Source organism: Rhineura floridana, chromosome 8 (genome assembly GCF_030035675.1).
Source record: "Rhineura floridana isolate rRhiFlo1 chromosome 8, rRhiFlo1.hap2, whole genome shotgun sequence".
Classification (NCBI taxonomy): Eukaryota; Metazoa; Chordata; class Lepidosauria; order Squamata; family Rhineuridae; genus Rhineura; species Rhineura floridana.
This window is the reverse complement of record NC_084487.1, coordinates 35,264,037-35,289,448: the sequence shown is the minus strand read 5'-3', so window position 1 is coordinate 35,289,448 and position 25,412 is coordinate 35,264,037. Positions and strand designations below refer to the sequence as shown.

At 46.2% G+C, this 25,412-nt stretch overlaps 1 protein-coding gene across 1 annotated transcript in view; it reads left to right on the top strand.

Moving 5' to 3' along the window:
* LOC133363136 (tyrosine 3-monooxygenase-like) overlaps positions 1-15,958 on the top strand; it is a 45,171-nt gene extending 29,213 nt beyond the window's left edge. The window contains exons 9-13 of the mRNA XM_061582281.1: positions 1,021-1,090; positions 3,424-3,480; positions 4,492-4,587; positions 14,374-14,507; positions 15,799-15,958. Of these exons, the coding sequence (XP_061438265.1) occupies positions 1,021-1,090; positions 3,424-3,480; positions 4,492-4,587; positions 14,374-14,507; positions 15,799-15,958 (517 nt within the window). The remainder of the gene's footprint in view (positions 1-1,020; positions 1,091-3,423; positions 3,481-4,491; positions 4,588-14,373; positions 14,508-15,798) is intronic.
* The last annotated feature ends 9,454 nt before the right edge of the window (positions 15,959-25,412 follow it).

The window sequence follows — 25,412 nt, the reverse complement described above, 5'->3', positions numbered from 1 at the left end:
GACTCTGCTTTTGGTTGGAGGGGCAGACGCAATGTCTTCTTCCCCCTCCTCCCTCCCATCGTATGTTTAATTCATCCCCCCCAATTAAACATTAGCCCTGCCTCTGAACTTTTTCGGCTGTGGCCCCAAACCATGGCAAATGGTTCCCGTGTTGACTTAAGGTGTGTAGACCTGATGCCCCCCACCCCCCTGGATTGGAGCCACAAGGTGGATCAGGGGGTCTGTGCACAGCCCTAGTCATCAGGTTGCTGCCTGGAGAATGGGCATGCACCTTTACATTCCCACATAGCGGGAGGCAACACAATTATGGGATGATGATAACGATGACAAGAATAGCCCACCTTTCACTAAACGGTCCCAGAGCAGGTTACAAAAACATCACAATTCAAAAGAAGGTACACTATCATTAAAAATCATAAAATTAAAACCACAGATCCATATAACAAAATTAACAGAACATCACTATAGGTATGGAGGTTGTAAAGGTGCAAAGAAGACCCAAAAGGTCTCAAAAACAAGAGGGGACCAAGAAACACCCCAATGAGAGAAAAAAAGGAAGATGAATTGCTAGAAGCAAGGGGGAAGCATGTGCTGAAGGAGGGCATCCAAGCCTCCAGCATGAGAATCAAGCATCTCTTCCACCCCACCCCCCAAAAGTTAGACATGGAGCAAACCGACTCTCTCAGTTGGACCACATATGTGGTGTTTTCCCACGTGTCCCTTTCCCACTCTTGCCATCCTCTGCATTCCCCCATGCTGTGGTGAGCTAGAGTCCAGCTGTGCCATACTCACAACATGTGGAGGAAGAGGACTGGGAACAGAAGTCTACAAAAGCCTTGGTACTTTGATCTCTTGCTGCACTGGGTAGTTTAACGATGCATGTTATGTACATTCTCTAGGGAGTTTAAAGATGCATGTTATGTACATTCTCTGAGTTGTGATGTGACAATCAAAGGATTGTCAGGTGGAAGCAAGGGACATGTTTTGTGATATTTTTAAAACATGATTTTGTTTTCACAGTGATTGCTGTCATGAACTGCTGGGCCATGTTCCCATGTTAGCTGACAAGGAATTTGCCCAGTTCTCACAGGTAACATTTATGTTGCTGTGATATTGGGGAAGGGACCATAGCTTGGTTGTAGAGTACATGTTTTGTATGCAGGAAGTTCCTGGTTCATCAATCCTTGTACCTTAAGTTAAAAGAATCAGGAAGCAAATATTGGGAAAAGTCTGAGTCCCTGGAGAGCCTCTGCCTGTCAGAGTAAACAACACTGGGCTAAATGGACAAATAGTTTGATATGGGATATGACAGCTTCCTATATGAGTTTGTCCTATATTCAGGGCATGGGGAACCTGTGGCTCTCCATATGTTGGTGAACTCCCACTCCTTTTAGCCTTAGCCAACATGGCCAATGGTCAGGGATGATGGGTCTTGTAGGCCAGCAGCAAGCATGAGAAGGCTATCTAGTTTCTGTGCCTAACAAAAAGCCAAGTTCAACATGGAGCGCTCAGCTCAACTCCATTTATATTAGTGCTGGGCCAAATTATTTGGCCCAGCAATTTTCACAAGTTTCAAGGGACAACATGGTCTCTCAAAGATTTCTGTGATCTTCAGGGGCTTGGCAAACTTCAAAAAGGGGAGGGGGCTTTTCTGACAGATACAAGGTGGCAGAAGGTTGTAGCTGGTCTTTCTTTTACTTTTTAAAAAAAGCTTTGCTTCAAATAGTGGCAGAGCAGTGTTACTTCCTTCTTGAGAATGGAGCAATGGGAATAACACTTCTCATAACACAGTTTCATTAGATTTCATTGCAGGTGAAACACAGGTCAAGCGCTCTCCTATTCTATGTAGGGCTGAGCATTGTTGACTTGCATCACTTTTTTAAGGATGAACAACATGGTTCCCAGTTCTGCACTGACGTTGCCAGATGTTTCTCAGATCACATGGGTGTGGACTAGGAAAGATCACTTCATATTAAAAATTTGTGCTGTACTTCCATATATCCCTTTCTCTTGCTAAACTATAATCCAGATATGAAGTATTATTATTATTATTATCCTCCTCCTCCTCCTTGATATAATAGATTTAACTGGGGGAAATGCAGGCTTACATAACTACACAAATGTTTATTCTTAAGCTAAGGATCTTACCTTCAGTGTAATAATTCATAGAAAAAGGACCAAATGTTCTCATAAACCAGGCTTTCACACCCTGTGTCAGAGCTTGGAAAAGTTACTTTTTAAAACTACAACTCCCATCAGCCCCAGCCAGCATGGCCACTGGATTGGGCTGATGGGAGCTGTAGTTCAAAAAAGTAACTTTTCCAAGCTCTGCCTGTGGTGCCTTCCAGATGTTGTGGCCTATGGCTTCCATCAGCACCAACCAACATGAGCAATGGTTGGCCACTGCAAGAACAGGCTGCTGGGCTGGATGGGCTACAGGCCTGATCCAGCAGACTCTTCTTATGTTCTTATGCAGTGGTTGGGATGATAGAACTTGTAGTCTCAAACATCTGGAGGGGCACCAGGTTAAGGAAGGCTGTCAGTTCATGGAGGATAGGTCCATCAACTGCTAATAGCCATGGAGTTCCCATGTTTAGAGACACTTGGCTATACCATACTTCTGATTACCAGTTGCAAAGCAGCTACATATCCTTCTTGCCTTCATGTCCTCCTTGGGGACTTCCGCCAGAGTGATCTGACTGGCCACTCTTAGAAACAGTGTGCTGGGATAAATAGAGCCATGCTCTGAACTAATAGAGCTATTCTTATAGTCCTAGGATCCCTGCTCTGATGCCATCAGGTCAGGGGTGGAGGTCCAGGACCTCACTCAGCAAAATGAGCAGGAGGTCTTCCAAATACACATTGTTGTCTAAAGAAAAGACCCCATCATAAGACCATTAAGTCCATCGTATAAAATTCACTGCTGGATCCAGGTCATGTCCACATAATACACTTAGAGTACATGGCTTCCCCAAAGAATCCTGGGACCTGTAGTTTGTTAAGGGTGCTGGGAATTGTAGCTCTGTGAGGGGTAAACTATATTTTGCAGGAATTTGGGGGGGAAGCCATGTACTTTAAATGTATGGAGTGGATGTGACCCCACTTGCACTTTCTCAGCTTCACTTTGTCACAACTCGCCTGGCCTCTTCCTTTTTTTGGCAGGTGAAAACTGGCCCTTTTTAGCATACCTTCATTATTGTTTAATTCTTCTCACTGAATTGCTTGGGTTTTTTTTTTTTTTAAAAAAACTGTTGCTTTGTCTTCTTGCAGATCCTGTTCACATTTTCTTTGCTTCTCTGAAGTGTTTTGAGAGTTTCCTTTATATTTTATGTTTTCCTTTTATTTATTGAATGCTGATGGGAATGGCCTTTTTGGGTGGAAAAGTGGTTTTAATATAAATAAATATATTGATCCTTGCTATAGGATATTGGACTGGCGTCTCTTGGCGCATCTGATGCAGATATAGAAAAACTGTCAACAGTAAGTATAAATACATGACATTTTCATACTGGAGGTACAATATCAAATGCTCAACAGAGAACAAAATGCCAGGACATTTGGATGTTTGAGCTAAAAAATCTAAATGGCACCCTCCTTGTTGAGATACATACACACGTATGCAAATAAAAACCAGATTGCATCCAGACAACCTCTTACTTGAGCATTCATCCTTTGTGTGTAGAAAGTTTGCAGAGTGGTTATATGATGCTGGATGTTCATGGAGCATTCATTCTGATTTGTTTGTTGGGAGATTATGTATAATAATATCACGTCAAACAATTATCCCACATTCATCAGTGCATTTTCCATTCGCTAAAAGTCTGTTCATTTTGTTGGTGGGCTTGTTACACAAGAATGCCAAATACACTTTAACTATGTGAATCCTGGTACATCATTGAATCCTACCCATAAAACAGCAAGGCTGGCAGGACTCCCAGTCTCCAGCATTTTGTCTCATTCTTGAGACATGTTGTCATCACATTCCAGTGCAGGAGTAGCCGACATGGTGCCCTTCTGTTGTTCTTGGATTCCAACTCCCATCAGCTCCAGCCAGCATGGCCAATGGTCAAGGATGACTGGAGTTGTAGTCCAACAGTAACTGGAAGGTACCACACTGGCTACTCTCTTTTAGTGTGAGAAACAGAATCCAAGGTGTTCCTAGCAGATGCTTTTCCTTGACTCCCTCTCCCCCAACTAAGCTTTGTTGGCCACAATTTGATTGAAAGCGACCATTTCCCCCCCTACAATACATGGGATGTTGCATCAGTTTGGTGGGTGATGTGGGATGCAACAGCTGTCAAGAGGCAGCTGCCTCTGAGGCTCGAGGTCAACACAGATGAATAAATTTACTGCCTTATGCTGTGTACATTTTCCAGGAACATGGTGACTATATACCGTCACTGGATAGCCTGGGAATGATTGCTGGGGTGTGGTGGGGTTTTCCAAAGCCTTTTTCATAGTCTGGTCCATTCCTCTGTGTGTATTTATCAGCTCTACTGGTTCACTGTTGAGTTTGGCCTCTGCAAACAAAATGGATCGATTAAAGCCTATGGTGCAGGTCTCCTGTCCTCCTACGGGGAACTGATGGTAAGTTTTTTAAAAAGCACTTCTGACTGATTTGGGATTCTTTCAGAAAGGCAAACTGTTGGGAGTTGTGTGTGTATCGTTTAACATGAGATAAACTTACTAGCTGAGATCACTAGAGGGCAGCATTGAGCCTAAAGTTCATGTGGTTCAAAATGAAACTTTTCCTCATGTTTCTAATTAATGGTGAAGCCACCAAGTCACCAGCCAAGTGCAGTGAAATAATGGGGTCAGAAGATATTGAAAACAATGCTGGTTTTTCTTGTCTTTTCCTTTTTTCATCTTAAATCTCTAAAACTTGCTTGGAATTGCAGTGCTTCAAATGCACATTTGCATCAAGAATATTATATCCCCCATAAGAACATAAGAAGAGCCTGCTGGATCAGGCCAATGGCCCATCTGTCCAGAAGCAGCATTCTCATGAACCTGCTGGGGACCCAGCTCCCTTGGAGGCCCTAGCATCGCATTGTCTTGGGTCCTCTGTGCTGGATGGCTGAGCCACCATTTGAATCTCCCATATCGACTCAATTTAATTGGGGCATTCCCATAGTGAGCCAATTAAAATGGCCGCTCAAACCCAGCTGCCCCTTCCTGATTGAAGTGCCACGTTTGCTGTATCAGGACTCGCCGGTGCAGACGGGAGTCCACAGTGGTGGCTGATGACTTTTGGACCTAGTAGGCCAGAAAGCAGGGAGGTCAACAGGAGGTGGTGCCAGAACTAATGGCTGGCAGAACCAACTAATTCTAGTCTTGCCCCCATCCTCCTCCTCCTCGCTGAGTTCTTCAGGGGTGACATTGGGACTAAAGAGGAGGAAGCTGACAGCCGGTGCTACTTCCTGGATGGGCTGCAAGTAAGAAGTCAGGCAAGTGGGGATTGGCTGAGGGCAAGCTGAGGCTGGTGGCTTACTGCCCCTTCACTCTAATAGATGAGCTTCTGCTGGTAGCCCACTAGAGGGCATATTTGGCCAAGGGCCCCCTCAGACCTAAAGGTGGTCTTGAGATTGCTTCACTATGTGCACATGTCACTCTCTAAAAGGTTTAATTTATGTATTATCACCACGATAGCATCTTTCCAAGAAGGGATGACTCCATATTTGAGGGTAGTATAGAGCACTCTGGTGGGCCCCCATGTCAGTGCCCCCCATTTCAGCAGGTGGCTCTTACTGATGTTGCTTATTTCTGCACAGGGAGTTGGTCAGATGGCCTTACCAAGCAAAAGGAGCAACACAGGTGTTAATAATGGTGGTGCACTTCTAATTACTGCTGGGTGCTGCAGTTATAATTCCCCACAATGCCCCAGAGCAACGTTGCACCACTCTGGGGCATTTGGGGCAATTGCAGTGGGGGCTGCCTGGCATTCATTGGAGTGCAGGAAAAGGGATTCTTTGGCAGCAGCGGTGGGCTATCAGCATCTGCTAAGATGGCCATGTGTCTTACCTTACTGAAGACAGTCCTCTGTATCAAGTGTGGGGAACCTTTAGCCCTCCAGATGTTGCCTGACCTACAGCTCCCATTAGCCACAGCAAGCATGGCCAATGGCCAGGGAAGGTGGGAATTTAGTTCAAAAACATCTGGAGAGCCAAAGGTTCCCCACACATGCGCTGTATGAAGGACTCCTCTATTTGGAGGGCAGTTAAAGTCTGGTTTAATGATAAAGAAACCTAAGAAGGGAGAGCAAAGGCTTTGAAGTGAGCTGTCAGCTGTTTGCGGCCTATTGCCGAAATAAAACACAAACACCATTCATTGGGTTAAATCATGGGCCACTTTATTAAATGGAATCAATTAGAATAATGAACCTGCAGAGGGGAAATCAAGTGCGGGAGCATTCTGATGATCCAGGCAAAGCCTGCTTGCAGCCATAGGGTGACCAAACCTTGCCTGAGCCCGGGGCTGCCCTGTGCCAGACCCCAGCTCAAGCCACACCCTGAAGATGTGTAGGGGGTCCAACCCGCATCACCGCCCCCCGGAGCCGTGAAACTCCGAGCGGATGAGGCACGTTGGCCCCAAAGGCGGCCCGTGTTCTGCCCCCCGGGCTGTATAGCCCAGAGCTGCAGGCCCCCGGACCGCCAATTGCCCCCAAAGGTGCCTAAAGGTGTCACCTAGCTGCCCTTTCCCTTTAAACCTTTTCCCGCACTTCTTTGCCACAAAAGGGGGACAAGCCTCTGCTTAGTCTCCCTTTACCCCACACCTGATAAGAATCTTATGCAGACCCCTCTGCAGGTCCATCAGGAGGATGGCATTGTTGCCTCCCGAACTGCATGTCAAGCATGTCTGCCACTGAGGGCCTTGCCCTCCATGTCTGACAACAGCAGACAACCCAAGGCTACCGAGGCCTCAACTGCATGTCCTCACATGCCTGCCACTGAGGGCCTTGCCCTCCATGTCTGACCACAGCAGACAACCCAAGGCCACCAAGGCCTCAACTGCATGTCCTCACATGCCTGCCACTGAGGGCCTTGCCCTCCATGTCTGACCACAGCAGACGACCCAAGGCTACCGAGGCCTCAACTGCATGTCCTCACCTGTCTTGCCCTTCAGTAACCCAGGTAATTCCCACCCAGGGGAATGACCCCTCCATGTCTGACCACAGCAGACGACCAGAGGCTATCGTGGCCTCAACTGCATGTCCTCACATGCCTGCCCCTGAGGGCCTTGCCCTTGAGTAACCAAGGTCATTCCCACCCCGGGGAATGACCACCACTTGCGGGACCTTCCGCACTGAACCCTGCTGGAACAACATGGATAGGAGACCATCCCCAGCGCATACTCTGTCGACCCAGCCACCAAACTGTGGCCCACCATCAGAGGCCTGGCTGTGAACCAATGTGCGTTTGCAGCCCCACGGCCAGCCTAGAAGATCATGCCATGGCTGCAGAGTAGGCTGTGAAACTGCTCCATCCCCGTCCATCAACCTGCCAAAACAGAAACAATCGTGAATAATTGGGTCCTGGACCTTCAGACTCACCCCAGGGGTGAATGTACTCCAGGTAGGCAATTCACCTGCCGGGTATGCAGCCCTAATTCCATAGGAGCATGTCCCCCCCAAACCCCCATGCGTCTGCTCCTAGGCTCTGTGACGCTAGGCCGAAACTTTATGAGGGAAGATCCCTCCCCCTGATTATCAGGCAATCGGGCCTGTAGCTACAGGCCAAAAACAAAAACAAAAACAAAAACACCATGACGCCCTCACGGGACAAGTGTCCAGTCCTGGGGCAGGATAAAATAATGGTGTGCCTCTTGCGCCCCTGGTCTGCCTGGAAACAAACCTTGGACAGCCGGATGGTGTGAGGGCCGCTGCCTGCAACAGCTGGTCACCGGGCACCTCCCTGACCAACCATCCCTGGCGGGTCAGGTGAACATGGACACTTTGTATAGCCCCTGCCGGCCTGTAACTCCCAGAAATCCTCTCCTGCTCTCTGATAGCTGGTGAGCATGCTGGGGCAAAGATAGGCATATGGCCATCTCTGACTCCCCTCCCCCATCTCCCAGTGTGTGGTATGGGACTAGCAGTTCTCACCCCCCCCCAGAGTCGGTCCCTCCTCTAACTGAAACACCATGGGCACACTGCAGGAAAAAAGGGGGGGCACACCACAGGTTGGTACGTAAGGCAGCCAAAACAAAACAAAGACAAACCCTGAAGCTGTGGTAAGGAACCTGCACCCAAAGTCCACCCTACCCATGAACCGTAAATCATGAAAATAGTGCCCTACTACTTCAGAGCCCCCTCGTCTCCTGACTGTCCCTTCCAAGAAGGAGCTGAAGTGCTCCATACAAGAATACAGCAGCCCATAGGTAATGCTCTGCTGCATAATCGACCAAAAAGGCAAAAACTCGAGAGCCGGCAATGCAGGCACATTATCTGCCACATTTGCCCATAACGCACCTCTGCCACAGGCGCACACCACATTGAATGCAGTGTAGTGCACTGTGCATAGACTATCTGGTATGAAACCACTACTGACTTACCCCACTTGTAGGGATGATGGGAAGGGGCCAATAACCCTGCCCAAGTGTATGTACCTAAGGCTGATTTAAAATTGCCGGCCATAAGGGCAAGCCGGGGGCCACAGTATAGGATCCAGAAAACCACCTAATAAAGAAAAACCGCATCATCAAATGAGTCTCCCCAGAAACCGGGCAGTCTGCCAGCAGCCTCTGCTATACTTCTGGCGTGTTTAATTGCGGGTTCATATCCAGCAGTTGTTAGATGGAGTTGAGCAATGTCATCTTCTAATGTCTGCAGATCAACTGACTCTTAAAAGCACAGGACTAGTGGCCTGTAAAACAAGGGTGGCCACCTTATCTACAGTCAGTTTGCAAACTAGCTAAAGAGAAGATGCAAGCAAACATGCAGCCTGTACATGATTACTGCAAAGAATTCCCTTATGTTTAGATAATTTACTCAGAGAAATATGACATGGACCAATTCTATGCACATTTACTTATGAGAAAATCCCACCGAGTGTATTGTTACTTCTTCCCATGGAAGGGCGTCCATGATTGCGCCCATACAGCAGAATCCCAATTATGTTTACTCAGAATATCGCAGGGTTTTGAAGAACGTATTTGGGGAGGAGAAGCTTGACAGTGAAAAGAGGGGATGAGCTCCCTGTGCATTTGCGGAAGTGAGGTAGTTTTGGAGGTGAAGTTGCAGCACTAATTGGGATCCCTACTGGCTCCTGCAGCCTCCTTTCTGCCTGTGGCTGCCACCTGCCCTCCCCAAAAAGCCTCTGCTCTTTATCATTACATTGCATAGCTCCAATCCAAATGGCCTCCAACTGATGGCCACATGTTTCTCCCTAAATGCTCTGGGATGAAACATCACCCACAGCGTTCACTGCTTGCGGCTGCCATTTTAATGGTGCATGCCATAGAGGCCACCATTATATGATATCTCAGAATATTGCTACGTTGTGACAGAGCATCTCCAAACTTTCCTGGTTTGCAAAGACAGTGTGGAAGTGGAATGGCCTTTTCAGTACATCCCTTAATAAAAGCATCCCCACAGATGGCTGTCCAGCTGCCAGATAGCCCAGCACCTCTCTAGGTACTTGGTAAATGAATAGAAACAGTTGGTTTAAACTAAAAATACACTTCAGTATCAAGAAGAGGAGTCTACTCCTATTTCACCTTCTGTAGTGGGCAAGGGACCCCCAATAGAAGTGTCTCCTGCATTGGCTATGTTCCACTCCTCCACAGCTGGGGGTGGGCATCTACCCACCGCCCTGGGGGCCCTGCCCTCCCCTTTCGGCCCACTTTGCCCCTTTTGGGTGGCATCCTGAGATTGAGCGTGTAGCCAGGTCTATTCCCTTCCGCTAAAGCCCCCCCCCCGGCCTATGCCCTGTTGCAGAAGCCAGGGGAGTGCCTCATCCAGAAAGGAGAGGTGGTAAGCGTGAGGGAGCACTAGAGGGGCCCTGGCACCTTCACAGCCTGGCCGGACTGTGCCCTCTTCTCACCCTGCACCCCCCAGTCACCAACCAATTGGCTCCCCCGTACAGCCCCAGACAATCCAGGCCTCCTGGGCCACCAAGTGACCTAATGGGGGGTGTGATGGGGCTTATCTGGGTGTACCTAATGGGGTGTGTGACGGGGCTTATCTGGGTGCACCTAATGGGGGGTGTGACGGGGCTTATCTGGGTGCAGGATAATAAAGGTGGGAATGCTTCTTTATCGAAAACAATGCGTTTAAACATAGAGGAGAGTGTCATATACAGCTGTGTTGCAATTGCGCATTTGCTCTGTTGTGGCCTAGCTCCTACTTTTAAAAGCATATTCCAAAATCTGTGCTCAGCCTCTGTTTGAGAGCAAAGGTTATGACAGCCAGGAAAATGTCTTGCACAGAGGAGGCAGATAACGTTACTGTTCTCCTTTATCATGAATGGGGGTGGGCGTCTACCCTCCGCCCTGGGGGCCCTTCCCTTCCCTTTCGGCCCTCCTTGCCCTTTTTGGGTGGCATCCTGAGCTGGAGCTTAGCCAGGTCAATCCCTTTCAACTAAAGACCCTCCCACGGCCTATGCTCCATTGCCAAAGCAAGAGGGAGGGAGTGCCTCCCCAGAAATAAGGAGTGGTCAGCTTGGGGGTCCCTAAAGGGGGACCAACACCCTCACAGCCCAGCCAGACAGTGCCCTCTCCTAAGATAGGCCCCCTTATCCAGCCCCAGCGATCCAGGCCGCCTGGGCCAACAAGTGCCTACTTGGGGGGGGTGATGGGGCTGGAACCCAATTCCTTTACTATGGGGTGAGTAAGGGGCAATAACCTTCCCACCCTCCCACAGGGATCCCCCTGTAGCTATCCTACAAAGAAAGCAGCCACAGGGCCGCGTTGCCTGAGTAGCGCCGCTTCCGCTAGGCCTTGCCGCCGCTGTGGTCAGTCGCTGCTGCTGTCGTCTGCGCCGCGCCACAGGCTCTGCTGATGCCTCCTGCCGCTGCTGGAGGGACTCCCATGGCCGAGGGCTCCCTGCTGCCAAACTGCTGAGCCAGGGGCCTCGCCGCCGCACCACACTGCCCCGAGAACGAGCCCTAGGAAGCTACGTGCACTGGCGAACGAGCCGCCGCCGCCGCCGCCAGGGCCTGGCCGCGTAGGCTTCGATGCCACCGCCAAGCTCCGCTATGCCCAGACTCGCTGCCGCTGCCTCCCTGTCTCCCGAGGGGGCGTGGGGGGGGCGATCGCCGTCGAGCACCTGGCCTGGCCTCAGAAAAGCCTCCGGAGGCCCACGTGCGAAGGCAAAGGAGCCGCGCCGCGCCGCTGAAGCCGAAGCTCTGTCGCCGCCAAAATTCAAAGGAGGGCGGGAGGCTGGTGGAGTGGCCTTAAATGGCCTTCAGCCGCCCTGCCTCCTTTCTGCGTGTTACGCTGGCACGCCGGCGCACCGCGTACACACACACACACACCCCTGATGGCGGCCTGTGCTTCGGCAGCGGCCGCAAGCTTGCCCTTTTGCCTGGCATTACCAGGCACAGAACGGGAGATCAGGCACCCAGGTCACCTCATCAGTCTTTCTCACTTAGCCAGCAGGGTGGAATCTCCAATTGGCCTGCAAGGCTGTTTGGGCCAAACCACACTCACCTGCCCTACACCTGACATCATATATGACAAATATATTACATTGGGTGTGGGGCAGGGATTGATGTGGCTCACTGCTGAAAGCGAGGTTTGCAGACACAGCTGATCAGCAGTGCCTGCAAAACCCTGTGCCTTTGTGTGTGTGGTTTGATTTCAAACCACACGGGCAAAGGAAAACTGGTCACCTGATGCCATCAGGTGATGGACAGATAGGTGGACCTGCCCACCTATCAAAGTTCACCTGTGTGGAAGGGATGTAAGCAGCTGCCCCATGAACCAGTTGCCCACCTATGATCTGTTATAGTTCAATTAAAATTATAGCCATTATTTCTACATTTGCATCTATGCATCTAAATTAGCATATGCAATTGTTATGCAATACTGTATTGTGTTTTATGCAAAATCCTCTTTTTTGCTGAAGTCCAAGTGGCCACCCTAGCAGGTGCCCAGGGCTGTCAGCTGCTGCTATCAGGCCTGCTGCCAGTTGCTGGGTTTTACCTGGGTTTTGTTCCATTGTTCCTGACAATAACCCTTTGAAGAGGCTGGTCACAGAGGGTGTGATTACCTCAAGGTCATCCAGTGAGGTTCATGGCTGAGTGGGGATTACAGCACAGGCTTCCCTGGTCCAACAATCCATGGGTTGTATTCAACTCAGTCCTACTCAGGGTAGACCAATAGAAATTAAAGAATGTGCTAGTCAGTGGGTCTACTCTAAGACTAGCATTTAATGGGTACCCTATCCATAGTAGATTATATCCATCTAAATTCTACTCACAGTAGACCCTCTGACATTAATGGGCTCAAGTTAGTTGTGGCCAATAATTCCAGTGGGTCTATACTCTGAGCAGAACTAGCATTGAAAACCACCCTATGTTATTCTGCGTCCCTCCAAAGCAATCAGAAACTCTGAAATTGCTTTTTAAAATATGTGTTTGTTTTAAGCAATGGATATTGAGCGCTTTTAGTTGACAGCTTTTGTTTTGGCTTTGTAGCTGAGCCCTGAAGGTAAACGCTCAATCCTGTTTTTCAACCATTACTTGGCCTACAAACTTAACATTGTATTTCAAACTGGGGGGATGAGATCTATACAACAAAATACAAATCCAGAACAAGCATGAAAGAGTTTGCTTGCTGGCCAACCTCATGTTTTCTGAGCTACAGAATGCACCCAAGACACTTAGTGTTGCACTGTAATTTTACTGTACTGTCAGCTGTTGTACATTAAATAAAATGAATTTTCTGTTAACACCCAGGCTGGAGTCTAGCCTATGTGTACAGTAAAATGGAAAGGCCCATACTTCATGATTGGCAGACCTTCCCCTTCTGCATGCTTCACTTGCAGCTGAAAAACAAGGCTCCCTTAGCTCCTACAGGTCAAATGGGGTCATCTGATCATTTTTAAGCATAACTTCCCACAGCAAAGAATGAAGGATTCTACTTGAAAACTTGCGTCTAAGATTCTAAAACCTTTCAACTTACTTTCCCAATGAAACACAATATATCTGCATATTATTACTAAAGCATCTGGTTTAGATTGAGAGAGGGTTCTCAGAGGGATATCCTACATATACTGTTCTGCTAACCAAGGAGCTAATCTTTGGTCTACCGTAAACGATATAAAAGTTAACTTTTAGGCAGAGAGAGTCAAAGCAGCTTTTTCCTCCTGAGGTTCTTGCACCAATATACAATTGTAGAAGCGGTTTTATTGCTTTTAGTTTACTCAGGTTTGTAATATTTTGTGTTTCAGTTTGTTTTCTTGTATTTTCTTTGGTAATCTTTGGCTGTGAAGTGGCAAACAAATAAATAACCTCTTTGGAAGAAACGGCAGGCTTAGAAATACTTAGCGATCAGGGCAAGTTCGGAGCTGGAGTGATCTTGAATACAAGCTGCACAGTTTAAAAAGCTACACCAATCTAAGAACATATTAGGATTTGCCCCTATCACCACCACTAGGCAGCCCTCCTCCCTACCTACTCCTTTCCTTCCCTTCCTCTAAGCTTACATGGCAGTAGCAGTGACAAGGGCTCTTAAGAGGCATCCTTGGCATCTAAGAGTACTGCAGCAACAGTATCCATGGAGCCTGGGGAATGTAATCCACATGGTCGTGCTCTGCTGCCATCTGGTAAATTATGGGGAATGGGCAGGGAAGCAGAGGTAGGGGGTTGCTGACAGGGACTACATGGGTTTAGAAAGGGGAGTTGTTTTGCTGCATTTGCACTTGTGGTGATGCCATTGGTGGTAGCACAACTAATTCACTGATAGCACAACAAATCCAAATTCAGAATTGAACTTTAAAAAGAAAGGCAACAGCTTTTTCCAGGTTTTGGGGGGAGAGGGGATATTTTTTGCCACAGTTCCAAACCACACAATGGGGAGTCAGGTCACTCATCATTAGAAATATACACTTCTGGACTATAGATATGGGTAAGCCAAATGAAATGGACTTCAGGCAATGCTTAAAGAATATAAGTGAGCAGTACATGTGATTAAAGGTGATGGAAATACTGATCTTTGAGGAAGAGAGCGGAGACAACCCTCACCTCATTACTAATGTTAAACATCAACACCAACCCCTGTTGAAACCCCATAGACTGCATGGATACAGATTCCCCTCTGCCTTCCCACATTCATTTGTTTTAATGCTTTGGGTGCTACCTGCTTGCATTTTAAGTCTACATTTTTGACATCTCTGAACACATTCTAAAAATTGTTGCTGTTCTTTACTAAAAGTATGCTTTGTCAAAGAAGCCAGAATACAAACCCTTTGATCCAGACGTGATGGCACTCCAGCCTTACCAGGACCAGACCTTCCAACCCATCTATTTTGTAGCAGAACACTTTGAAGATGCAAAGTCTCAGCTCCAGTAAGTCTGACAATGGTACCCATTCAAACAGATTTAGGAAGTAGCCAGATGAGGAGGATTTGGCCTTTGGAACATCTTTGGTTGGATGGGTATATGGAAACACCCATGGACCTCATAAAGTGTTGGTGTCCTTTCAGAATTCTCACCTTGTCATATGCACCAAGGCAGTGATGTAGTGGAGCGGGGTCAGGTAGGAATGAAGCACCGCCATTTATTTCACAGCAGGGACAATGAGGTTATCTCCTGGGGTGCTATTCATCAGTCCTCTGCATGCCAAATAGGCATGGAAAGATCTGTCAATTTTGGTTTTCTCAGTTACTCATTTTTTCCAATTTTAAATTCAGTTCACCTTTTTGCCGCAATTTGCAAATTAAAAAAAATCCTCATGAAAATTCTTCAGCATTTTAGTGTGAGTTTCTCCTATTAAAGACATTTTTGTATGGAGTTTTGACTAATTTATACATTTTGCAAGCAATTTATCCTAATACTTATTTTTGTATGTTATTTTCACTAATATAGTCCTTTTTATGTACATTTCCCCCCTAATATATGCATATTTGTAAACACTGTTTGGTTAGGGAATGCAATTGCAAAATTTGGATAAGTGTGATTTTGAAGGACGGCTGTGTTTCGATTCTCATATTGTTTCAGAAAGTGCATTTAGATGCAAACTGAATCTAATTTCTCCCTCATCTCTAATGTCAGATAAATAAGCTTTTTTTAGAGAGAAACACACTAAATCAGCTAAGTGGAGGGAGAGGTAGCCATAGCTAACGGTTAAACTCCAACTTTTACTTTAAAAATCCAGAATGCCACAAAATAATGAGCAAGCTTTTGAGTCCACCAGAGCTCTTCAGCAGAGGCATGTGAGAGAAAAAAAGCTGGTTTACTATTGAGGCCATAAATGTCTTCATTGTTCAACAATTCAGTTTTGTTGTATAGGCTTAGAAAGGACATGGCTGTATGGGGGTTCCTACGGAAAATGCTTGTGCTTCAGAATTTACCACACCTCTGCTTATGGATGAGAAGGGAAGACCCAGGGCTCTTTTGAGCTATATGAGGATCTCTTCAGGCACAGATAATGCACCCATAGTCAGAAAGATCATCCCCATACAAAAAATTTACTTCATAATTGTTAGGGCCACAGTGCACTTTTGAAAGTGTTGCATTTTTCTATTGTGCCACTCATAAAACTGGGAAAGAACACACTTTCCTCCAACCCTATAAATTTCCTACACTTGTAAAAATGTATAAACGCATCTGTTGATCATTATTATTTTTTCCTCAACAGAAAGTATGCTCTTAAGATCAAGAAGCCTTTTACTCTTCGTTACGACCCCTTCACCTGCAATGTAGAGGTTCTTGATTCACCACAGAAAGTGAAAGAAATTGTCATTCGCTTGAAAGAAGAACTGAAAATCCTCTGTCATGCCTTCGAAAAGCTTTCTTAAAATAGTTGGCCTTGTCTGTCACAGTTACAAGATAATAATTAAAGAAATGTTATTTGCAGTGATGGGTCCTCAGTCAAAGAGGAAATGTATTCACTAGCCTGTTCTTAGCAGTCAATCTGTAATAAAACATAAACTTGTGAAAGTGACAAGCAAGGAGGGCAGGAAGTACCCTGAATGTTAAGATTGCCAATTCTGTCAGAGGGACAGGGTGCTGGTATAAGTACATTTGCTTCCAAGCACAACTTTGATTCATGACCCTAAAAAAACCTAACATCAATCCAGAAGCATGAGAACAGAAGACATTTGCCTTATACCAAGTCAAACCATTGCCTTATACCAAGTCAAACCAGTGCTGTCTGCACTGAGATCTCTGCCAAAAGTCATTCCCAGCCCTGCCCGGAGTTGCTGGGGATTGAACAGGCAACCTTCTGCACGCAAAGCGGATGCTCTGCCCCTCAGCGACAGACAAGCCATTTGTGTTCTTTACTGCTGGGGCTTCTTTGATGTAGTGCTGCAGGATCAGACCAAGAATTCATCTAGCCCAGCATCCTGTTTCACACAGTGGCTGATCAGATACCTCCAGGGATGTCTACAGCAATAGCCCTTTCCAGCTATTGCTGCCGGCAACTGGTATTCTGAGGCATAATTGGATGATTTCTCTGGTCCAGAGATGTGGCCGTCCACAGGCTGTTGACTACAGCTCCTGTCATCCCTGACTTGCTGGTTGTGGCTGATGGGAGTTGGAGTCCAACCGTCTCGAGGGCCGCAGGTTCTCCATCCCTGATCTACACTCACTGACAGTGGCTTTCCAGAACTTTGGACAGGGCTCTTTGCCTGCTCTCCCTGAAGATGCCAGGGTTTGAACCTGGGACCTTCTAGATGCAAAGCATGTGCTCTACCACTGAGCAACGCCCCTTCCCTCATTTTTGAAAAATATTTGTGTCTCATCTCAACCTCTACTTTCCCAAAGGAGGCAGAGAAGAGAGACAGGCAGATTTATTTGCTTCTAGTTTACTCTCATTGAATGAGATTTCCAATACATTCACTTGGCATGGCTTTCCTTTCTTTTGTTTCGGAAAACTATTTGGGCCATCGCATCTTGTAGCAATTTGTTTCTATTTCCTCCCAATTAGATGGTTGATAGCTATTAACTGACTATAACATTTTCCAAACCATGTAAGGCATAAAAGAATATTTGTTTTGTGCTTGTCTTTGTATTGGTGCAGAGAAGTGTGTCTGGGAGGGTAGGAATGCCAAAAACGAAGAACCACACTCAATATCTTTTCTCTAGATGGATGTTTTGAGTCTTAAGATCACTGCCTTGTTTTCTTGCCCCATGGAAATGCAGCTTGGATGTTAGCAAACACCCAGATTTTTTTTGGAAGAAATGAAAGACTTGCTAGGTTTGATTGGGTGAGATCTCTTGGTTTCTCCGGAGGACCTCCTGATGGCCTCCATGCCATTGCTTTTTCCTCCTCCTGCTATAAAAGAAAAGAAAAACCCTACACCCACCCACACCATACATTTAAAGCACATTGACAGCACTTTAAGAGTAATGGTCCATCCCCTGAATCCTGGGAACTATAGTTTACCTCTTATAGAGCTACAATTTTGAGCACCCTTAACATATTACAGCTCCCAGGATTCTTTGGGGGAAGCCATGCACTGTAAATATATGGTTTGGATGTGTCCGATGACTATGGTTCCCTATACGTATGAGCTCAGCTCCACATGATCAAGGATCTGCACTGCTAGCCCCATAGATAAGGTCATGTGGCTTCTCCCATCCCCAACACCAGTGCAATTCAGCACAGAAATGGCTAGGCTTTCCCCCTGCAGATGTCCATGACTATGTCATCCCCCTTTTTATTTCATCCACATTGGCTTTGTGTGTTCCTTTGCCCTGATTTCATGTCCCACGTGTGCTCCTAGGATAGAAACACACTTGCTGTTCTGCAGGTTCCAGTGCGTCTCTTCTGAAAATTGGAGCACAAGATGCTAAACCCGCCCCTTTTTACTGTAAAACCTGGTGGGAGCAGCTTGAGTACTTTTTAAAAAAAAAAATCAGCCTCAAAGAGATTTGCAACTGATCGGCAGATCAATCCATTCTACCCCCAGGTGTGGCTAATGGAAATTCTTTGCTCTGGCAACTAATGTGTTCACAGCCTTAGACACACAGAGACTCCCCCACCCCGGCAGATGTCCGTAGGTAATGCATGGATGTCAGGGGCAGGCACAGGGAAAGTTGTTTGACAGGGGAGGAGGACCTTGAGGACTCTCCCTTTGGCCCTTGGGATTCTCCCCTTCCTAGCCTACACCCCCTTCTCCCAGGATAACACCCAGGGGTGTAGTCATCCAGGGTCACGGGGAGTCATAGACCCCTTACTTTTTTGGGAGCAGGTTTACAGCAGGGTCCCTATGTACAAGCCAATCAGTATGAAAGGGGAGCATGTTAACCACTGAGAAGAGTCTTCTCACTTAGCTAACAACATGCTTCCTTGTTCTTTTGTGCTGATTAGCGCCAATGAGAGTGAAAAGAGGAGAGCCAGTCACTGAGAAGACTGTTCTCAGTACATAACACACACCTCTCATGCTGACTGGCTTGTAGGCAGAGCTTGGAAAAGTTACTTTTTTGAACTACAACTCCCATCAGCCCCAGCCAGCATGGCCACTGGATTGGGCTGATGGGAACTGTAGTCAAAAAAGTAACTTTTCCAAGCTCTGCTTGTAGGGTAAGTGAGAAGTGAGCTCTATGGCAAAGTACCTTGGCCTCCCAAATCTTAGTCCCCCACTAGACTTCAATTCAGAATCCTTAAAATGAAAAGGTTTCTCGCAACATTCAGCCCCGAGAGAGAGAGATTTGAAGTGGGAAGCCTATGCACACAGCAATTTTATTCTGGTTTTACAATTCTATGATTGCAGAAGAGACAGTGAATCCTGGAGGTGTGACTGTGAGGGAGTGTGGTGTGACTACCATGAAGGGACCCTGCACTTCTGAATTTGCCACTACACTACTAGTAACCCCTCACTGGCACTGCTTGGCACCCTCCTTGAATGTTTTCGCCCTGTTGGAGGGTGTGTCCTTGTAACCTAGTAATGCCTTTTGATTGGATAGCTGGAGGATAGATAGGAGTGTATGAGTGTGTGTGTAGCAACCAGGCTAGTGTGAAAAGATAACACTCGCATGTCTGCATGGAGCATTAAGGATGGACTTGAATCATTGGAGAGCCAGAATAGTGTAGTGGTTAGAGTGTCAGACTGGAACCTGGGAGACCAGGGTTCACACCCCTGCTTTGGAGGGGCCCCAGCAGAGAAGCCTTTGCAGCACCCTTCCTTTGAAACTGGTCCAGATACTGAGGGTAGGATTATACATTTTATTCGACTCAGGTCTTGCTTGCAGGCTTCCCATAGTCATCTGGTTGGCCCATGTGAGAACAGAATGGTGGGCCTTTGGCCTCATCTGGGAGGGCTCTACTTATATCCTTATTCTATTGGGCTGTTCTATGAAACCCAACACAATACGCTTGTAGACAAGGCAGCCCCCTTAGTAAATGATCAGGCGGTGTGTTTTGCGATTGTTCACATCGTATTTCAGCATCCCGGTGATAGTTCTACTTTGTCCACAAGATGGCACTGGAACATTAACATCCATCCTCTCGCTCCCTCCTCTCGCAGGAACTGAAATAAAGACATTGTCTCCCCTCTTCCGTGTTACTGTCCAATTATGAATAGGAAAACTTTGTCTTGGGTTATTAAGGGAAAGGGAAATGGGGGAGGGAGCATTTGCTTGATTTCCCCCCTTTTCTCTGCCTTTTCAAGAAGAGGAAAGTGAGAACCAGGTTCTCCTAATGACTGTATGCGAGGCTGACCCCATTAAGATTAAGATCCGAGCCCGATTCAAGGTGTTGGTATTAACCTTTAAAACCCTAAACGGTTTCGGCCCTGCTTACCTGAAAGAGCGCCTCCACCGCCACCAACTATGCCGCCCAACTAGATCAGCCACACAAGGCTTTCTCTCAATCCCGCCAACCAAAACAGTTAGGTTGGTGGGTACTAGGGAGAGAGCCTTTTCTGTGGTGGCCCCCACTCTCTGGAACTCCCTCCCATGTGATCTCCGACATGCCCCTTCCCTAGACGTATTCCGCAAGGCCCTGAAGACGTGGCTATTCCAACAGGCCTATGAGGTCCTGGGGACGGGTAAATCTCCATGATTTGTCATCTGTCGTATGCTGCTAATATAACTGTTTTTATATGTATTGATGACTGTCCAATATCTTATTTATTGTTATTATGTGATTGCATTTGAAATTTTTGTATTTTATCTCATTTTAATGTACGCTGCCTAGAGTGGCTAATTGCCAGATAGGCGACAAACAAATTAAATATTATTATTATTATTATTACCCCTGGGCCCTCCTAACTGTTTGCATACTGGAAGAGAAAGAGTTGCGGTGGGGAAAAGCAATTTGAAACCATACTGCATCAGCTTCGTTTCATGACTGATTCGTGGGGATGGTGATGCAAATCACGTTGGAGATCACCATCATGTTTGACTCTTTCCAAGTGTTTTAGTGGTCATAAGATCACTGGCCCCAAAGTGGTGTAAAAAGAGATAAAACACTTTCCCTTTCCTTTTACTGCTTCCACTTTATACCGCACGCTCTCATTGCCCTACAAGATCATTCTATGCTGTCTCAGTTAACCTGCTAAACAACCTTGTATGAACCATTCTGGAGACTCAGCATTGAAAGAGGAAGGGTGTGAGAGGGCACGTATGAGTGGTCTATTAGACCAAGGGTGGGGGGACTTCAGGGTTGCAGATCTGCTGTGCTTTTTTTACTTGAACCCAGAGGTCCACCAACCACAGCCAGGCGCAAAAGAGTGGCTCAGGGTGGGGAACAAAACTCAGCCCAGGAATGTGTGTTTTCAACATTAGAACTGAGCTCCCAGTCCGGTCACCAACATTCCACTCCTTGTTTTCCCCTGCCTAGCTTTCTTCAGCTCTGAAGCCTAATATGGGGGGGGGGGACCTTTGCTATTGTTAAACAATTGGGAGCCAGAAATCCTTAGTGATCTGATCTTCCAACAGGCTCAGGTCTACCTTCTGCCACCCCCACCCCATGTTAGACCACAGAAATCCACATTCCCATCATGCTTATACAGATTGTTGTACGCCTTCTATGTCCAATCCATCACTGCGCTCTGTAGGTGAGGGCTTCCTTGATGTACCATCTTATCAGGGAGCTTGTCTGTATAATATAGGAATCGGGCCTTTAGTGTCGTGGCACCTGCCTTTTAGAATTCCCTTCCCTTAAATATGAGACAGGTGCCGTCTCTGCTGTCTTTTTGGTGCCTACTGAAGACTTTCCTCTTCCAACGAGCCTTTTTAGAAGAGATCTTTCCCAGTCTGTATTGGAATACTTTCAAAGATGTTCTTAGTGTTTGCCGCCCTGAGTTCCTTTGGGAGGAAGGGTGGGATATCAATAAATAATAACTTTAAATACTATACTATACTATTAATCCTTAATACATTCTCATATTTATAGATTAAATTGAAGCCACTGTCAAGTTTTTTTTTTAAAAAAAGTGACTAAATTGATCTGTTTAACCTCAATATCTGATTGGCATAGAAGAGTTAAAGCTAATTGATTCATCATCTGTCTTTAATCTAGCACACTTGGAGTGCAATCCTCTGCATGTCTACTGAAAAGTAAGTCCCTTTAAGATCAATGGGTTTTCCTCCCAAGAAAGTGTGCATAGGATTCAGGCACAATTAATTCCTACACATTACTAAAACCTCAATATAGATTCCTTTTTGACAGTGGCGGCTAACCTGAGGTCCTCCAGATGTTGTTGGTCTACAACTCCCATCATTCCTTACATGCTGGCTGGGACTCATGGGAGTTGGAGTTCAACAGCATTGGGAGGACCACAGGTTAACCACAGCTGCTTTTTGAAGAACAAACACAACTACTCTCCCCCCTTCATTCATATAGGAGCAGAGGCAGTGGCTGCAGTGTGTAGGGAGAGGTACAGAGAGAAGGGAGGTTTTTCCTTTCCTTCTCTCCTTGTCTGCCACCTGGACATGCTGTGTAGTAGCACGGCAGGCAGCCCTTGAGTGTACAGCCACGAGAGTGGCTGTACACTATAGCCAGCGTGGATTTTTCACATTCCGCAATATTAAATTGAAAATACCCACATGCCATTCTGCTGCTTCCCATAAGCTCATTTCAAAACAAAATCTTACAAAATTTATAATCCTGAACTCAGAAACTCTTGCTTAACAACCCTCTTAACTTTTCATGGTGATACACAAAACACTCAGAGAGAATCCAGAGTTCAAAGTGTAAAACAAGAGGAAAAAATCCAGACTCCTGTTGGACTTTTTTCTGTCAGTGGTCTCAAAATGTGTTGAAATTAATTAAAAATCAGCCATGTTCCCAGAGTACTTGTCATCCTATTTCTGACCTTCATCTTCTGCAGTTTAAAAGTTTAAAAAATGCATTGCTAGTTTTTAATTAATATAAGAAATGTAACATTGAAGTCAATCATAAGCATAGGCATGCTCAAAAAGAACCAACAATCAGTACTCTAAAAGCCAGACTCACAGCTGTTTGACTTGACTAATCAGGGGGCCACAGCCATGCCAGACCTTTATTTCACTTTAGACAGTCATGGCTTCCCTCAAAGAATCCTGGGAAGTGTAGTTTGTGAAGGGTACTGAGAGTTGTTAGAAGGCTCCTATTCCCCTGTTAGAACTCCAGTGGCCAGAGTGGTTTAATAGTCAGTCCTTCTTCTGGGAATTGTAGCTCTGTGAGGGGAATAGGGTGTCTCCTAGCAACTTTCAGCATCTTTCACAAACTATACTTAATAATAATAATAATAATAAATTTAATTTCTTCGTCGCCTATCTGGCCAATGGCCACTCTAGGCGACTTACAAAATTATTAAAATACAATTAATAAAATACAGTAATACAATAAAAACAATAGATCTACAACAACAATATTAAAACTGGGTAGGAGGCATTACAATTATATCGATTAACCCTCCCCTGATACCCCGAAGGCCTGCTGAAAAAGCCAGGTCTTTAAGGCTTTCCGAAATACATTTAGGGAAGAGGCATGCCGGAGATCTTGTGGGAGGGGGTTCCAAAGAGTGGGGGCTGCCACTGAGAATGCCCTCTCTCTTGTACCCGCCAATCTGGCTGTTTTTGTTGGTGGGATTGAGAGAAGGCCCTGTGTGGCCGATCTTGTCGGGCGGCATAATTGGTGGCGTTGAAGGCGCTCCGTGAGATAAACTGGGCCGAAACCGTATAGGGATTTAAAGGTCAATACCAACACCTTGAATTGGGCTCGGAAAACAACTGGAAGCCAGTGTAGGTCGAACAACTTCCCAGGAACCTTTTGAGGGGAAGCCATGACTGTTTAAAGTGGAATAAAGGTCTGGTGTGTATGTGGCCAGGGACAGCTTTGGTTTAAATTCGGGCGGAAGACTGTTCTACATGCTGTAGAATGAAAAGGTGGAGGAAATCCTGAAAAATAATTACACTATTCATAATGTTTTTCTTTTGGAAAGAAAAGGGGCTTTCCCTTTGCCCAGTGCCCACCCACCCAATTTTCTCCTCTCCCCCTCCCTCACCTTTTCCCCTCCTCCCAGCCCCTCCACCAAGTCAGTTTCACCTATCCTAAGCATGATTGCGCAGGAGTAAATCCCATTGAACTCAATAAGCATGTAAATGATCAAACCTGCCCTCCCCTCCTCCTATCTCCTCCTTCCTGCCCCTCCCCTCCCCCTCTCTCTTCCTCTCCCCTCCCTTTCTTCTCCCCCTCTCCTCTTTTCCTCCCCAGCCCTCCCTCCCTTTTTCCTCCTCCCTCATGCTCATTTTTACCTATCCTAAGCATGATTACATGGGAGTAAATCCCATTTAACTCAATAATCATGCAATGGTCAGACCTGCCTTTCCCCTCTCTCTTCCCTCCCCCCTCCCCTCCTTACCGTTCCCTTCCCTTCTCCTTCCCCTCCCATCTTCCTCTTCCTCCTCCCCTGCCCACTCCAGCCTACCCTCCCTCCCCCTTCTCCTCCTCCCCCTTGGTCAGTCTCACCTATCCTAAGCATGATTGCACAAGAGTAAATCATACTGAACTCAATAAGTATGCAAATGATCAGACCTGCCCTCCTCCTACCCTCAGCCTTGCTTCCCTCCCCCCTTCCCCTTTGCTCTCTCTCCTCCCCCTTCTTCCTGTCCTTCCTCCTCCTCTCTTATGGTCAGTTTCATCCTAAGTATGATTGCAGGGGAGTAAATCCCATTGAACTCAAAAAGCATGCAAATGAACAATACATTCTCAGCAAATTTGCACAGCATCCCATTGTTACCTTCCAGATTAAAAAGCAAAGAAATTCATTAACAGGCAAAAAAATCCAACAGATATTTCTATCAAACTTTTAAAAGCAGGGAAATTGGGCAGCTATTTATTTATTTATTTATTATTTTATTTATATCCCACCCTTCCTCCCAGCAGGAGCCCAGGACAGCTATAAATGAATGCACATGGGGAGCAGGAGACCTGACCTCCTCTCTGAGATATTGTACTGCCCTACAAATTTGTAAAAATGCAAACACAATCTGGGTTGGTCTTTCACTTCCTGTGTAGCTTGGAAGAATTTGGTAACGTGCCTCTGAGCATATGGTGAGTGGTGGCAACACTTGCAATCAGCCCAGATAACAGAAACAAGGCGTGTGCTGTGCCGATCTTGTTTTAGCGGGGAGGAAACAACAATGTTAAGACAGTTGATATAGTTCAGATAGTCACTTTAAATATGTTTGACTCGTTATTGGGAAAAGACAAATTGGGAGTAAGCTGGCCATAAGTCTTTGCAATGCCTACAACCATATGCTTTGTTAATTGAGACAGACTATTATCCAGCTAGATGAACATATTCTGGAGGTTACCCATATGGGAGAAGTTCCATGATAATAAAAATAAGGATGAATGTCAAAACATGGTAACAATATTACAGAGTGTTTTGTCTGCTGTGCAGCAGCCACATCCACATCACCATAAAAGGGAATGGATACATTCAGGGTGATTGTTTTATTTTGTTGAAAGATAAGAAAGACAAGGGGTGACTCAGAATAAATCTGAACCATACAGATAGATAGAGTAATACATAAATTAGTTGGCATAGATATTTATTTTAAAAGTAGTGAATTAAGACTGAATGTGCTTGTTACATAAACGTCAGGTGGCCATTTTGAAATCAGGAAGGCTTTTGATGAATCTTGTCAGAAATCATATAACTTAAGGGTGGCTAACCTGCATCCTTCAAGATGTTGCAATTCATCAGCTGCAGCCAGAATGGCCCAGAATGATGGGAACTGATGCCAGGCAACATCTGAAGGGCCACAAGTTAGCTGCCCCTGACAAAACTGGACACTTTAGCCTTGTCATGC